This window comes from Rhinolophus ferrumequinum, chromosome X (assembly GCF_004115265.2).
Source record: "Rhinolophus ferrumequinum isolate MPI-CBG mRhiFer1 chromosome X, mRhiFer1_v1.p, whole genome shotgun sequence".
In the NCBI taxonomy this organism is placed as follows: domain Eukaryota; kingdom Metazoa; phylum Chordata; class Mammalia; order Chiroptera; family Rhinolophidae; genus Rhinolophus; species Rhinolophus ferrumequinum.
Window position 1 is genome coordinate 69,363,982 of NC_046284.1, and position 16,694 is coordinate 69,380,675.

General features: G+C 35.4%; 1 protein-coding gene across 2 annotated transcripts in view; it reads left to right on the top strand.

Moving 5' to 3' along the window:
* Nucleotides 1-16,694, top strand: part of POF1B (POF1B actin binding protein) — a 90,458-nt gene that overhangs the window by 11,824 nt on the left and 61,940 nt on the right. For both annotated transcript variants that reach the window (XM_033102923.1, XM_033102853.1), the window contains exons 3-5: nt 4,328-4,402; nt 7,360-7,440; nt 15,117-15,218. In XM_033102923.1, coding sequence (XP_032958814.1) covers nt 4,328-4,402; nt 7,360-7,440; nt 15,117-15,218 — 258 coding nt within the window. The remainder of the gene's footprint in view (nt 1-4,327; nt 4,403-7,359; nt 7,441-15,116; nt 15,219-16,694) is intronic.

The following is a 16,694-nucleotide window of genomic DNA, read 5'->3' on the forward strand; positions in this document are numbered from 1 at the left end:
GCAGTTTATTTTTTTAAAAAAAACTATTGAAAACTTGAAAAACAGAAAACATAATGAGCTATATACGCATATGTGGCAAAGTATAGTGATTAAGAACATGAGTTCTCGAGTCATGGTACTTGAGTTTCAACTCCAATACCTTAGTATTAACTGGGTGATCTTCAGCTAGTTACTTAATCCGTCTTTATCTAACTTTACTCATATATAAGATGGTGTTCTAGTAGTATTATAGTATCTTCTATATGGGGTTGTTTTGAATGTTAAGGTAATCTATGTAACACACTTGCCATAGAAAACTCTTAATAGGTGTTAGTTATTATCATCATGTGGGAACAGAGCCCCAGAGAGCAGTTTCCAGGCTCTCTGCCTCATGTGGAAAGGTGCTGGCTCAGGTAGTAGATGGCCGTCAGCTGTGACTAGTTGGCCATCAGCTGTTACCGGTTAGCCAATCAGCCACTGATATAACTGACGTGGCTAAGCTAGCAAGCGTGGATTGCAGCTACCAAGTGAGGTTGGTTGGCAGAGAGAAGTGGACGGCAGGTTGCGGATAGTGTGGCTCCTGCTTCTTATGTCTCCAACCCAGCTTCCAGTGAGACTATAGTGGTATGACTCCCCTACCTATGGCTCCGTGGGTGTTCCTTTTTGGCCTCACCATGTCCTGTGTTCTTATGTGGGGAGTGGGAGCTGAGACCCCGCACGACACCCTGCGTGACGTATCATCATTATCATCATCATCATCAAAGGAAAACAAGGCTGACAAGTTTAAAATTTTGAATTGTTTCCTTCTCTATGGAAAGAGAAGTTGGAATGATCTACATTCACAGAATGTTAGAAACAGAAAGGAGCTCAAAGATCCTCTAATCCACACTAACCCACACCCATATTCCATTTCTCACATGAGGAAACTGAATCTCAGGGAGATGACATGAGTTGGTCTACATCACAGAGCTGGTTGATAGTATGATTAGAAGTAGAACCCAGGGTTCCTGATTCCAAGTCCAGGATTCTTTCTACTATATTATGATAGTCACCACCACCCCTCCCCCAACTCTTCATTATTTTGTTATAAGGAATGTGGGACTGTGGCAAGGAGGGCATATGCACAAAAGATGTAACTATTCATTGAATTTAATGATTTTAACATGAAGGATTTAGGTAAGCTATATACAGATGAGTGACACTGAAAATTAAACACTGATATAGGTTATCAAGAGAGAGATTTAGACTCCTATTCCTGGGGTGCCTTTAAAAGTAAGGCATCCTCTTCATTCACAAACATTTTTAAGGCAAGGGCTATTTGTGGAATGACTTGCTGCTATCCTGCCCAGAGCTAGATACCACTGAAAGTACCTTTCAGCATCAGATAATGCTCATTTTGGACATTTACTCAGACTATCTTACCTAATTTTGTGGACTTCCAGGGAAAAAAGGTTTTCTTTAACAAGTCTTTCTGAAATTAATAAACTTTATATTCAGCTAGTTTTTTTCTACCTTATAATCAGCCTAATACGGCTACAATTTGAATTCGTTCTGGTCGACACCATATGTCTTAATCTATTTGACCTATAGTAAGCTGCTACCTTAATATTTTACTTTTTGAAGTTATTCCATTTGTCCTGTTACCGTGAGGGTTGTAAGCTACATTTACCTAGATCAGTTCTAATAATGAAGGCTCAAAATAATTAAGTAAATTATAATCTATGGAGTTAATGTACCACCTTTCTAAGTATAAGAAGATTGAATAATTTCTTTCTTGTAGGATCAGACTAATCTTTGTGCAAATGCACCAATTTGCCTTTTAAATATCTACTATCTTGGCATCTGAATCAAGTAAACCTGCCTATACTACTATAAATAAATGTCCTAAAGGTGAAATATAGATATAGATATAGATACAAACATAAATATGTGTGTAACTTGGGTTAATTTCTGCAAGTTTATAAAATTTCTCAGTACACTCTTTTATCTTAAAAGCTAGCCCTCTTGGCTAATTTCATTCTGCTCAACTTGCCAATGTCATCAGATTTGAATTGGTTAAAAGGAGGGGGAAAAACTGCCATTTATAGAACACCTGCCAGGTGCCAGGCAGTGTGCACAAACTGTCTTCTCAAAATGATTCTACTATTACTGGCCCCAGACTAACAAGGCTAAAAAGTTGCAGAAAAGCATCCTCCAGCCGTGAGTACTTTTATGCACTGCTGGTGGATGTGCATTGGTATAGCCATTTGGGAAATCAATCAGGCGGTATCTGTTAACATGAAGGATTCACATACTCTGTGCCCCAGGATCCCAGTTCTTTGTGGGATTTTAGAGAAATAATCACACTACACAAGGATGCTTATTCTAATACAGAAAACCTGGAACAATTTAAACCTTGATAAACAAGCTACCAAAAAAACATTATGGGACACTATGTATTAATTTAAAATAATGAATTAAAACATGTATCTAATCTACAATGCAAGAAATATTGTTTAGCTTACTTTACAGAATAATAAAACCAATAAATATTGTTATTTATACATATATACCAGGGGTGCCAAAAAAAAGTATAGAAGTGGACACTTTGGTCAACATAGCTCAAGCAGTAGTTTGCCATAATCCAGGTGTGTCCAAACTGGGGCCCGCAATCCATTTTTTTATTGGCCCGCAGCAAATTCCAAAAATATATTCAGTTTACTTAAATAAACCAGGTGAGGCAATACGTACTTCACCTCGAGTGAGTGGCCCGGCTGTTTGTGTATTTTACCACTTATGGCCCTTGGTGAAAAATGTTGAAAAAAGTTTGGACACCCCTGCCATAATCAGAAGTGTCTGGATGCTGATGTAACCACTTTGAGCACCTCTTGTAATTGCAGAAGTCAAATGTGACTTGTATTCCTCTTTTGTTGTTGGTATATATTGAGTATTGCAATTTTAATACAGTTTTCCTTTCTTAAAATGTGTATACATATTTTTGGCACACTGTATTTATGTAAAGATACACTTGACAATGATGGTTACTTCTGGGTAAAGGATTTGGATGCAGGGAGGATGGTTAAGGGAAGATCTTTGGTTTCATGGTTAAGGGAAGATCCATAAAAATTTTGTGTTAGAATGTATTCATGTACTATTACGTAACTAAAAGATACTCCTTTTTTTTACCTTGTCTCTCTGAACCTTCTCATGTTGGATCTGAGGGCCAAACTGACCTTGTATGTATTTGTAACCATTTTCCTAAACTGAAGAACATGTACCTGTTTAGTCTACAATCTTTAATTCTCTACATTTGTCTGAGCAATTTTCCTCAGCTACCAGCAGGAAATCTGGGAGCATATTCAAAGTCTGCCTTAGAATATTAAGCTTGCAGTAGTGCTGTTGATGTAACAGGGGGAAGGGAGAAGGAAATGTTACAAGTTAACCAACCAAAGGAAAAATAAAGGAAAAACCACAATGTGTAGAACATTTGGCAGTTTGAGTAAATGTATAGTCCTGGTGTAAGAACAGCCCGTTACACTTACGTTATACCTATACTACTTCCATATGAGTCTGCCAGCATTTCCTTTGTAAGTCTGTGATTCTGGTTTTCAATAGCCACCTTGTTCTAAAGAAAAAAATGTTTTTTTTATCATTGTGGGAATATATCCTGGTGTTTTGTCAATTGGTTGTAACTTATGTTAATGTAAGAAGAGATTGAGTGATGCTATCAACTTTTTGCACACTATTAAGCTATGCAGCTTTGATCATTTGGGAAAACATGGAGAAAATGCCAACATAATCGATAGAGTGACCTTTTATCTAATCATTATTAAAATCATACTTTTACTTTTATGAATCATTTTTAATATCAGAACCTATTCTTTGACATTAAACCAGAAGCAGACCAGATAAAGCATAATCAAGAGTCAAGCTTGAAGGCAGTAGTTTTAGTTAAGTTTTCAAAGGTAGTTCCCTATATTGGTTTAAGAATTTTTTACTTTGAATGTTTTTGATTGATAAATTTTGCATCTTGTTGATTGTAGACATCTAATACATGGGGGTCCATATTAACACAGTTCTCAAAAAAGGAAAAAAAGTATGCAACCTAAAAGTACAGGAAGAATGCATTATTATAAAAGCAATCTGGAAATTATTTTTTTCATTAGGTCACTTGCAAAACTAAAAAAGGAATTCAGTAATGCACTCATTGGATAAATGAACATCCTCTAAGAAAGCATAAAATAACTTTCTTATTTCTGACAAATTGGGTTCCTATAAAAATAAAGAAAAATAATATCTCAAGAACACAATACATTCAAATGACACTGCTCAGTAACAATTTCTGAACCCTTTTTGTTTCTCTCAACAGGAACTCCAGTCTCCAAGTCTGAAAATATCCACTTGTGCCCCAAGCACTCTGCATATAACCCAAAATACTGAACAGGTAAAAGAATTTATAGATCACATTCCATTTTCTTTTTACATAAGCCTTGATCACATGTTTAAACAATCTTTAGGCCCTCCAGGTTCTCAAAATGTCAGGAACGTAAAACTAGAAATGGGGTTCTGTCATGTGGGGTGTCAGGCGGGGTCTCTGGTCCTGCTCCCCACATAAGAATGCAGAACATAGTGAGGCCAAAAAGGAACACCCACGGAGCCATAGGTAGGGGAGTCACACCACTATACTCTCGCTGGCGGCTGTGTTGGAGACACAGGAACCAGGAGCCACACAATTCTCAACCCTCACTGCTTCACTTGCAGGCACAGCCACCATCTTCTTGCCAACCCCCTTTTTCTTTTTGCTAGCCTAGCCACGGCAGTTATATTCATGGCTAATGGCTCACTGGTTACAGCTGACGGCCAACTAGCCACAGCTGCTGGCCATTTGATCACAGTCAGTGGCCATTTACTACCTGAGCCAGCACCTTTCTATGTGAGGCCGAGAGCCTGGAAACTGCTTTTTGGGGCTCTGTCCCCACAGGTTCTCACACATGAGCATCAACTGAGCCCATTAAAGGAATGTGAAACAAGTGCCGACAGAAGTTCTGTGAACTGATATTTCAGTTTCATTGTCTACTCAATCTGATAGCTTTTAGTTTGAGTGCAGTTTATTTTTAGCCAATGATCTCCTTGTGATTATGTATATTTTAAGGGTCCTTGATTTGAGCACAAATAAAGTACCTAGATCTTGGATTGACCGAGGACCTCACTGTGTGAGTGGGGTACTCTAAGTTTACATTCGGAGAGAGAATAACTTACAGGGTCAGACCTAGCCCTTCTCAAGTGTGTTATTTAAAAGACACACAAGAGTCTGGTTCCCTTAGCATTTATGACCTAATAATCCCACTTTTAAGATTATTCTTGAGTCTAGGCATTATATCTTCAAGAAATACTATGATGATAATGAAATACCATGTTAACAAATATGTGTTTAATGAGCTAGTCACCCTATAGCAAAAAGCAAATTCTAGGAAAATAAAACTTCTTTTGTTCCTACATAAGAGGGGAGTATAAGGGATTTGGAGGGTAAGAGGGAGAAAGATGCTGTTCTAAGAAAACAGGCCTGCCCTGTTTTGATGAGGTGCCAGGGTGTGTGTGTGCACTTGGGCAGTATAGGGATAAATGGACATAAACTGGTCTTTAGACCTTGGGTACAGTAAGGAAAAGATGATATTATGCAGAACAAATAAGATTATCAAAGAAAAGTTTGACTACAACCTCCCAATTTGGCCTAACCTAGAGCAGACTAGCATGTGTCACATATATGAGAAAACAGGACAGTGGGATAAGGGCTACAACTGAGTTAATATTGGGGCCCTATGGGACCACCAAGGATTATAATATTACCTTGGAAAAGTAAATCCACTTGAATCACAGAGCTGTTAACTATACTCAAATCCAGTCAGAAAATTGCCTTAACTGCTGTTTTTCATGATAAAGGTCTTTAAAATTGGGTTTACTATATGCTTTATTTATGATAATTAAAAAAATATGTTTATTGTAGAGAATTGTGGAACTATAAAAGAATATAAAGAAAAAAAATAAAAATCACCAATTAACCCATCCCTTACCCAGAGATACTACTCTCAACATTTTGTTGTTTTCTTTCATTCATTCAAATAAAAACTTGTGATCATTCCATATATGGACATTTATATCTTCATTTCTCACTTAATCTTATACAATATTGTGAACTTTTTTCATGTAAATTTGTATTACTCAAGATCATTATTTTAATGGCTACTCATTTCAGCTTATGGATAAATAGTTAATCTTTCCCCTCTCCATAGGAAAGTGCTTCTATTACTGTACCCTATCAGCATTATTATTTTAAAAATTTCTCCAGTTAAAATAGGGTATTCTTTTTTAAAATTAAATGTATTAGGGTGACAATTGTTAATAAAATTATATAGGTTTCAAGTGTACAATTCTATAATACATCATCTATGTATCACGTTGTGTGCTCACCAGCCAGAGTCAGTTCTCCTTCCATCACCATATATTTGATCCCCTTTACCCTCATCTACCACCCCCCCATTACCCTTTGGTAGTCACTAAACTATTGTCTGTGTCTATGAGTTTTTGTTTCTTTATTTGTTTGTCTTGTTCCTTTGTTGTATATCCCACATATCAGTGAAGTCATATGATTCTCGACTTTTTCTGTCTGACTTATTTTGCTTAGCATAATAATCTCAAGATCAAAAAATATATATGGTATTCTCTTGTTATGTTTATTTGTTTCCTAGTTTGGTTGAATACTTTGTTGTTTATTAACCATTTGCTTTTCTTCTTTTATAAATGTTTATGTTGTTTCCTTATTTTTCTTTCAGAGTGAAGATATTTTTTTCACTGAGATATAAAAACTCTCACTGTATTAATACTATCTACTCTTTCCATCAAAAGTTTACAAATGATTTTGTTCTAGTGTTTTGTCTCGCTTTAATATTATTTATGGCCCTCTTACACCCAACATTGAAGATTTAAGTGTTTAAGTACACACACACAGACACACACACACACACACACACACACACTTTTCTCTTTGCATTTCCTTCCTTTTTTTTAAAATATAGGGTGTCCTTTTCAAACAGAAGCTCTAGTTAATAGATATTAAGCTATATTTTCTTCTAATAATGTGGGGGTATTTACAACGAAAGAAGTATTTCGAAATTCTCATCGAATATAATTTAGAATGTGTGATAAATTTACCATGAAATGAGTATAATAGAAATACCTAGTACAGTGATGAGCACATAAACATGCTTTCATATGTGTTTTTGAAACTGAAATTAAAAAATGACTTTACAAATTTCACTCTGAAAATTGCTCCCTATTATTATTGATGCCTCCAAGGTCACTAAATAACTATAATTATATGCAACTTTTATCTGTTCTTCACAGGAACTCCATTCTCCAACAATGAAAATCACTACATATCCACAGACCACTATTAGGAGATACATAGTACAAAATCCTGACCAGGTAAACTATGTCATGCAAACTCTTGTCCCAACATGTAATTCCTTAGAAGCTGATAACTTAAACAAGAAGGGTGAGTCAGTTACCATATCCATAAAATCAGATTGTTGGACCTTCTTCTGGTTATAAAGTTAATTTCTAATCATGTTTAATGCTAGACAACCATGTGCCTATACATTCTGACTCAGAGATGCAACAGTTACAAACAGTGGAATTCCTTGGGTTATAAAGTCTTTCTCAGAGATGCAACAGTTACAAACAGTGGAATTCCTTGGGTTATAAAGTCTTTCTCCTTCTATAGCCCCACCCCTGTGCTACAAAGGATTTTTGTGCACTTTGAACCAAAGAAAAAAGGGACAAAGTTCTTTCATAGGCTTCACATAAAAACTATCTGTTGTTACATCAAGGATTGGAGTCTTTAGTCTATTTAGATTTGCCATGAAGACATGGGTTAGGAAGATGAAAATGAAAAGCCAAATTTCAAATGTGTCTCAATGTGTTTGTTACCTATAGTATATCAACTTTTGTGCCTATAAATGAGCTCTTTTGAAAATTACATAACTATATTTTCTACTAAAAGGTATATATAACCTTATAGTCAACAAACTAGGATATTATTGTCTGTTTAATTTTGAGGATAAATTTAAGAAAGCTGTTTTTCACACAGTAATAAATCTTCCTGAAAACATGTACACACACACACACACTCGCACGCACACACACACAGCCCTTCTTTAGCTACAACAGGAGGTTCTTCTATGCTTCAGCTGTGGAAAGCAAAAGGTTAAATTAGGGTAACACACTTGGTACTATCTATTCTAGGTGGGTGGGGAGAATGTACTATTCTTCTGTTTGTATCTATGTCCCCTCTTCTTTCTTTCTTTATTTTAAAATTATTTTCTCATGTTTCTTTAGCTAGGGAGATTGTTAGTTGTGCATGTCTGTATGTATGTGTGTGAACCTGTGACCATGCGATCTCTGTGTTGGAGGTGATTGTTTTGGACATTTGTTTGAGTTTTCATATATCTATGTAAATGTCAAAAGAGAATGTGATTGTAGTAAAGCAGCAGCTTGTTCCTTCTTTTGCACAATCAAATGTTTAAGCAGCAAATCTGAAAAGTGTATGGGGAAGGGGACCATAAGAGTGTGTCTCTTTCTGTAACTTGGCCAATCACTTTACCCTTCCCCCCTTCTTCCTCCCTCTTTCTCCTTTTCTTTCTTTCACACACAAACTGGAGAATATGCATATTTGGATGCATATTTCACGTGATACCCCTGGCTTTCAAAGAATTAATTCTAGATAGTGCTTTTTGTAATAATATGAGAATTACTGTGTTTGCCTAGGATATATCCACAGAGAGATTTAAAATATCAAATCATTTGAATTCCAACCCACTTTGCCAGCGATTCTTATGTGACTTTGGATGCTTATTCTTTAGTTCATGGGGAAAGGGAAGATTTAATATTTATTGGATATACACTCCATGCTAGGCAATTTACATGCTTTATCCCATTTAATCCTAAAAAGGTGAGAAAACAGAAGCACAGAGTTCAGTCATTTATTCAATGAATATTTGTCAATTGCCTACTATGTATAAAAAAATTACCCCAAGAACTGGGGATAGAGCAGTGAACAAAATAAGGTCCCAGTCTTCTGGAAATTTACATTTTAACTAGCCCCAAACCATTCAGTTACAAAGAAGCAGAGTTGGAACTGAAATTAAACAATGCAGAGTTGGGAAAGAAACATTTGCAAATTAAGGACAATTGGTGATGTAGGTGAATTACGATCCAGAGGCTCACCTATGGTATATATTACCACCTTCTCTCACGCATTCTCCCCAGCCACAGTGTAATTACAAAGGCAGAGATGTTAGAAGTACTTTTGCAAGTATGTAACACATTTGTAATACTGTACCTGCCTCTGTAAAGGCTCATTGTTATTATGGCTGTGTTCAAATACAAAGAAGCAAATAGTTTCTCAGGGAGAAGACCCAGTAGACCGTTAAAGAAAAATGATTATTTTTAAAGCTTTTAACTCTTTCCATTATAAAGGAATAAAACAAATTTCAACCCCCATGCTTTGTAAACAAAAATAATATAACTGGTTTTCTAGAGCAGCTTGAAAATCCTGTCTAGATACAGCCCCCCCCCCCTTTTTTAATCTAAGTATACGCCTTTTTTTTGCTCATTTAAATTTCCCCAGGAGATGATTCTGGCTTAATTACAATATTTATAATAAGCTAAGCCTCCTAAGTGGCAACTTTATCCTCTTTCACCTCCCAGTTTGTCTAATCATTACTTCTCCTCCCTGTAATTAAACTGATCTCAATCCACTTTTCTCATTTTGATTTCCTTCAACCTCTATTTAGCCTTTTTATTTTTGGTTGTTTCTGATGTTCCTTCTTCATTTATTGTTATTTTAGTCAAAGGATTTACGCATTCTGGCACATAACTTGACCCAGAAATGAAGGAAATATTTTTGTTCCATCAAGTAGATAGAGTCCAGTTGATATATATCAGTTCCATTAATTTTCCAGTTGTGGAGCTCCTACTGTAGGGAGAGCACTGTGTACAACCTTCAAATAGGAGGGGGAAAAAAAGGAAATACGACATGGTTCCCAAACCAAAGAAGCTTACAATTCCTCTCAGGAAGTGAAAGAAATATATTCACATATAGCTGTGTAAAATACATGGTGGGGTATTTGATAGATGCCATGAGAGAAATGCAGATGAAACCTTATTGAAGCTTAGAGGTTGGAAATAACACATTTGTTTGGGAGGAATCAGAGAAGAGTTTGTTGTGATATTCAAGATATTATTACAATTAACATCGTTACTAGTGTCATTTTTCTAATGAGGAAACTAAAGCTTAAATAAGTATGACTTGCTCAGATTTTCTGACTCCAAATCTACATTATTTATCTTTTCTGACAGTTATTCTGGGAGTAGTTTTGACAAGATCTGATAACTTATATTGGATATGGAGTTAAAAGACAAAGAATAAATATGATCCTAAGCTTTTTTAGTTTGAGATACTGGGAGTATGGTAGGCAAATTAAAAGGATTAAAAAGTGAGGGGTAGAAGAAGCTGGTTTGGGAAAGGGGGAGATTTGATATTTGATCCAGTAGCATTTCAGGTGCATAGAAGGAAAGATGCCCAATTAGGCAGTTTAAAATGACTCAAAGAAAGGTCACACTTGATATAGAAACATGGGAGGTATTTCTCTTAAAGTTATCATTGTAGCTGGGGGAATGAGTGAGATCACTGAGGGGTAATGGAGAGGGCTGAGGTCAAAACCTTGAGAAAGTCCTACTTTAAGGGAACAGAAGAGAGGAGCCACAGGCAGAAGAGTTGTCAGAGAGGGATATGAACACAGAGTAACTGAAGTAAATAGAGAAAGGAGGTGGTCAACTGTCTCAAATGACCAAAAAGGCCAAGGAAGATGAGGTCTGAGAATAGAGTTGGACCATTACAAAAGCAGTGGTATTTGAGAAAGCATTTTTGGTATACCTATGGAGGCAAAATCCAGATATTAAAAGTTAATGGGTGAATAAATCTAGAAGAAATGGAGGATTAAGTGAGGATTACTCTTCCCAAAGGATACTTGATATTGGTCAAAGGAAGGAGAGATAAGATAGTACCTAAAGGAGAAAACAAAATTTTGGAGATCTGCGAGATTTGTAGACAGAGGGAAAGAACCATCAATAAGAATGACTAAACATGCAACAGAGAGTGCGGACAAATGGGATAAGATTCTGGAAGAGACATGAGGGGATAGGATTCCAGGTACAGACAGAGAAGCGACATGGGAGTGGGGGAAGAGGAGTATGTCTTTCTCTGTAATGAGATGGAAGGAGCAAAAACTAAAGAGAGATTTCTGAGGTGGGGAGGAAAATGAAGGAACTCACTGGATAGATTATCTGGGTTTTCTCAATAAGTGGAAGGAGAATGTGGGAGCATGAGCATAGGGGATTGAGGAAAATGAAAAGATTTGTAACCACAATTATAAAGAATTTGATGAATACAAGTATGACTATGAAGGTTGGCAGGGCCTCCTAAATTTGGATGACTTGAATTTGTACTGAGCCAAATCCACAAATCTTTTTTTTTTTTTTTTTTCTCCAGCAAGATTTCATGGTCTGGGAACGGCAAAGTAGACGTTGGGGTTTATGTATTTTGTTAGATGTGAGAACTACTGCCAGAGGTTTTAAAAGTAACAATTATAATTATAAGATCAGCCATCTTTGAAAACACCTGTTAATTTTTAGGGTGGCTCTGGCACCAATTCAAATGTACAGATAGAAAAAATTAAGCTGCCAAAATAGTAAAACTCTCCAGCAGCTCATTTGTGAGAAATCTAAAACTTCTGATTAAATTTATTTTGCTGAACTCTTTTACACAGAATTATTTATTTATAGTAGTATTTGGTTTTACCTTTTTATAGATTTTGGGAAAATAACAGTCCCCTAAATTTGGAAGTGTATGTTTTCAATAAGTTATTTAAAATAATAAGCCCAACACATTTTAGGAAGAATCAACACTGTCAACACCTAAGCCATTTTTCTTCTTAAAAAATAATAATGGTTCAGCATTTATAGTGAACTTTAGTTCACAGAGAAATTTTCATGCTTTTGCTAAATTTATTTTTCCCTTCTTAGAACATGCTTATATCCTTAAGGTAAAGGTTCATCTCATCCCTTCTCACCCAATCATCTGTTCATTCACTATATGGTATTCAAGAAGGATAAAATCCCTGCCTTCAGTAAGCCTACTTTTGTATATGTTTTAACTTGATATCCTAGAAAAATTCTAACAATATTCTCATAAGTTATTTTAAATGCAGTATGGGATTTAAATATTATTTTACTATATTATTAAAAGACAATGTCGTTTGTACATTAAAATTATAGGTTAAAGGTACTTTAAAATATATTATTTTGCTTGATATAAAGTACTATCCCTATGATAAGGAAATTGATCCACAAAGAATGTAAATGATTTGCCTAAGTTTCCACAGCAAGTACTTAGGTGACAGAGGCAGAACCGAATACAGGTTTTATGACTCCTGATTTTTTTTCTATGACACCTGTCACAACTAATTTTAGTCATATAATCCAATGAATTTATAGTAGTCCAAATCCAATCCACTTTGTAATTCTGAAGTAGTTACACCTTCACTCACTTTCTCACTGTTTCTTGAAATGTCTCTTCTCTTGATTTTATGACATTTTTCTTATTATCATACCTCTTAAGTTTTGTCTAGTTCTGTCTTTGATCTTCACTTGCCTTTTCAGCAATTGCATGGGTTTAACTAGAACTTCTAAGAATAAGATTCTGAAATCTAGAACTGTAGCCATGAGATCCCCATTTAGTTCCATACATGTGTTTTCAATGGTGTGCTAGACATCTATGCCTGAATGCCCACCTGCACATTTTTTGTAAAAGAGCCTCTTTGATAGTTCTTTGCAATAACTTGACAAATATTTAACGGGTTACTATGCACTATATACTTCGCTAAGTGTTACAAGGAATAAAAACATGAACCAGACCTGGATTCTTACCAGGAGCACATAAAATTCAATTATGTCTCAACATTTTTCTGTTTTTGTTTTTGGCACAATTGGCCATACAGTAGATTCCTCAGGTTCAAGATCTCAGAGACATCTTTGAAAAGTACTGTCCTTCATGATTTACGATAATCTCCTGACTGTTCTCTTCACCTGTACTCTTTCCATTCTCCAATTACTCTTCCTGAAGTAGACTTATCTTTACCTCACACCCTGTTTAAAAGCATTCAAAGGCTTCTCACTGCTTGCAGAACCAAGCTCCATCTGCCAAGTATGACCCCTACATACAACTTACACTTTTCCAACTTTGGTATCTTGACTTATTTGTTTCCTTCACTTGGAATACCATTGTCTTCCATCTCCTCATATCCAAAGCCCATCTTAACCTCTCAAATGCCATCTGATCCAAGTAACCTAACTGAGCACTGCCAAATGATACTTAATTTTTCTCTTCAAATTCCATCCCATAAGTTATTTCTCTGTACCTTACACTTGCCACTTTCTACTTTGTATTGTATATCTATACATCTATATCTATGTATCTATGTCTATATTTGTGTTCATATGTCATCTAGACCAGTGATTAGCAAATTTTTTCAGTAAAGGGCCATATAATAAATATTTTAGACTTTACTGGCTACATAGGGCCTCAGTCTTCTTTCCTTTTACTTACAGTCCTTTAAAATTTAAATACCATTCTTAGCTTGAAGACATCACAATATAGGCTTCTGGCTATAGTTCAATGAACCCTGATCAATATTCAATGCTCCTGGTAATAATCTAAGTTTGATTCATGCTTTATAATATTTAGCAGAGTATATTATGTGCACAGTAAGCTCTTAAACATGTGTTACATGATTGCAAATAACTACTAAAGGGGATTTTTTTACATCAACAAAAAAATAGCTTTAATGTTAATCTATCTAAATATATCCATCTTTAGATTTAGTAATTAATCAGCTAGTCAAATTTAATCAGTTATGTTTTTGTTTTTTTTACCAAAACATCCCAGGGACATTTAGTTAAAGCACCCTTTATTCAAACGTGAATTCAAGAAGTATACAGCTTTAGGTTCAAGAATGTCTTGTCTTTTCAAAAACCAGTGTTTTAGTCCAGTTGTTCTAAGGTATTTTACAACAGCAGACTACAAAAATGCTGGCACATTTTGTTGATTTTGAAATGGTCATAAACATAGTAACTGGTAACAGCCTTAACCAATCCCTTTCTAAACTGTTCCCCTGTATTACAAAAATAGATGAATGCAATTTTTGGTTTGTAACAAAACAATCCCAACACCCCCTCTACAAGTAAAGACTCATATGACAACCAAAAGAAGGGAAAGGAATATAGTACACATTATATTTAATTTAGACTCCCTGTCTGATTCTTATTAGCTCTTCCCTGGTTTCTTTCAGATCTCGGACATGTCACCAGCCTTTATTTCATTGGCTGACATCTTCTAAGCACTTGCATAATACTTCATCAGTTTAGTTGATTATATGGAGATATAGTGGCTCTTAAAACCCCTGATTTGTTCTCAGTGTTCAAAACATGTGTTGTACTGAGAGCTTTAGGTTTGATTATAATCACAAGTAAGAATTATACACTTCAAGGGTACCCATATTGAGTTCCATGAAAAAAAAATCTTTAATATAGTTCTACCTACTTTACTGCTCAATGGTGCTGAATTATGTTTATTTTGCATTTCTCCGATAATAATTTTGCATAGAAATAAACCTGCCAGTGAACACAATTTAAGTGAGGTTGACCTGATGCCTGTCTACCTTAGGGGAAACTTATTATATTAATATCTTGCCTTAGCAACAGAAAAAAATTATCTTTCCCACCCCCTTCTAATTTCCCCCCAAACACTGTACCAGGCCTAGTTAAATGTAGTAAGAGAAATCCAGATTGTTCTGTTTGGGAAAATAGGCTATCTTTAATACTATTTCCTTACATCTCTCAGAATTTATTGGGATGTCATTATATTCTTCTCCTAAAATCTGCCTCTACCTCCGAGTTTGTTAGAGACTGGTTATTTGTTAAAGTTAAGCTTCTCTTGAAAATGTACCTTTCAAAGCAAAACATAGTCTTTACTGTCTTTGTAGGAACCACTGTCTCCATTCCTAAGAGGAGGCCATTTCTTCCCAGGAAACAATGTTATTTATGAAAAAACAATAAGAAAAGTAGAGAAGCTAAATACGGATCAGGTATGTAAAATTTATTTTAGGGCTTATTTTGTAAGTGTATATTTTTGAAGTATGAATATTTTAGTAGAGCTAAAATGACATTCAATTGTCAGGTGCTAGACAAGACCACTATGAGTCATAATAATACCTTATTATATCTGCAGCTCTTGATGTCATCCTTAACACTTTTATATCCATTTCCTCGTGTGAAGTATTATTGTTCCTGTTTTACTGAAAGGAAAACTGAAGTAAAGATATGTCAATTCACATAGAAAATTAATGGTAGAATCTGAACTGGATCTAAATATCACAAGGCTTTGTATGTTTCTTTTAAACTCGTCTCTCAAAAATCATAATTTAAAACATTATAACTTTATCTTAGTTCATTTAACATGAAATGAAATTTTAAATGAATATTTATGAACAGACATGTAAAATACTGTATACTGTAAAAGATCTAGACAACTAAAGCTTCAAGTCACATTTTTTAAATTCCATTAAGCTTAATTGTTACAAGTAGAGTACAAAACTGTAGCGGGTGATAATTCCATGGCACCTGGAGCCTCCAGTCCTTCAAAGCAGAGTTGTTATTGTAACCAGCAGAAGTTTTCACATGATGTGCTCAGTGGATACAAGCATGTCCAGCCCAGACAAAGCCTGTGATTTATCTCTTGGATATTCTTGAATTGGACAATGCATTAGTTTCTTAGGGTTGCTGTAACAAAGTACCACAATCTGGGTGCTTAAAGCAACAGTAATGTACTGTCTCACAGTCCTGGAGGTTAGAAGTACAAAATCACAATGTTGACAGGACCATCCTCCCTCAGAAGCCTCTAGGGAAGAAACTCTTCCATACCTATCTCTCAGTTTCTGGTGACCTCAGGTGTTCCTTCACTTACAGATACATAACTTTAAGGTTCCATCTTTACATGGCATCTTTCCTGAGTGTCTTCACATTGTTTACCCTCTACTCATGTCTGTTTCCGTGTCTAAATTTCCCCTTTTTTATGAGGACACCAGTCATGTTGAATTAGGACCCACCTTAATTACCTCATTTTAACTTGATTAAGCCTCTGTAAAGACCTTGTTTCCTAATAAGGTCACATTCTGAGGTACTGGGGGTTAAGACTTTAACATATCTTTGGGGGTAGGGGGCAGGAGGCACAATTCAACCCCAAACTGATAGTTAAATAATATCGAGTGAATTTTGACCAAAAAATCATTTTTTCATATACAAATGAAGGATTAAAATATACTAAATTCTTTTTTAATTTTATTGGCATGAAAACACATCTTATTTTTATGAGTATTTATAAGCAGTTACCAGATTTATAGGAACTAATACATTATTGCTTATATGTTGCTCAATAAAAATAGAGTAAACTCTCAGAATCATAAACATCCAAATCTTTAAGATTCTGGACTGCTTGGAAAGTTGAATACAGTCTGAAGGGTACACATGTCTTCCAGAGGAACAGCAAAATATTTCTGGACATT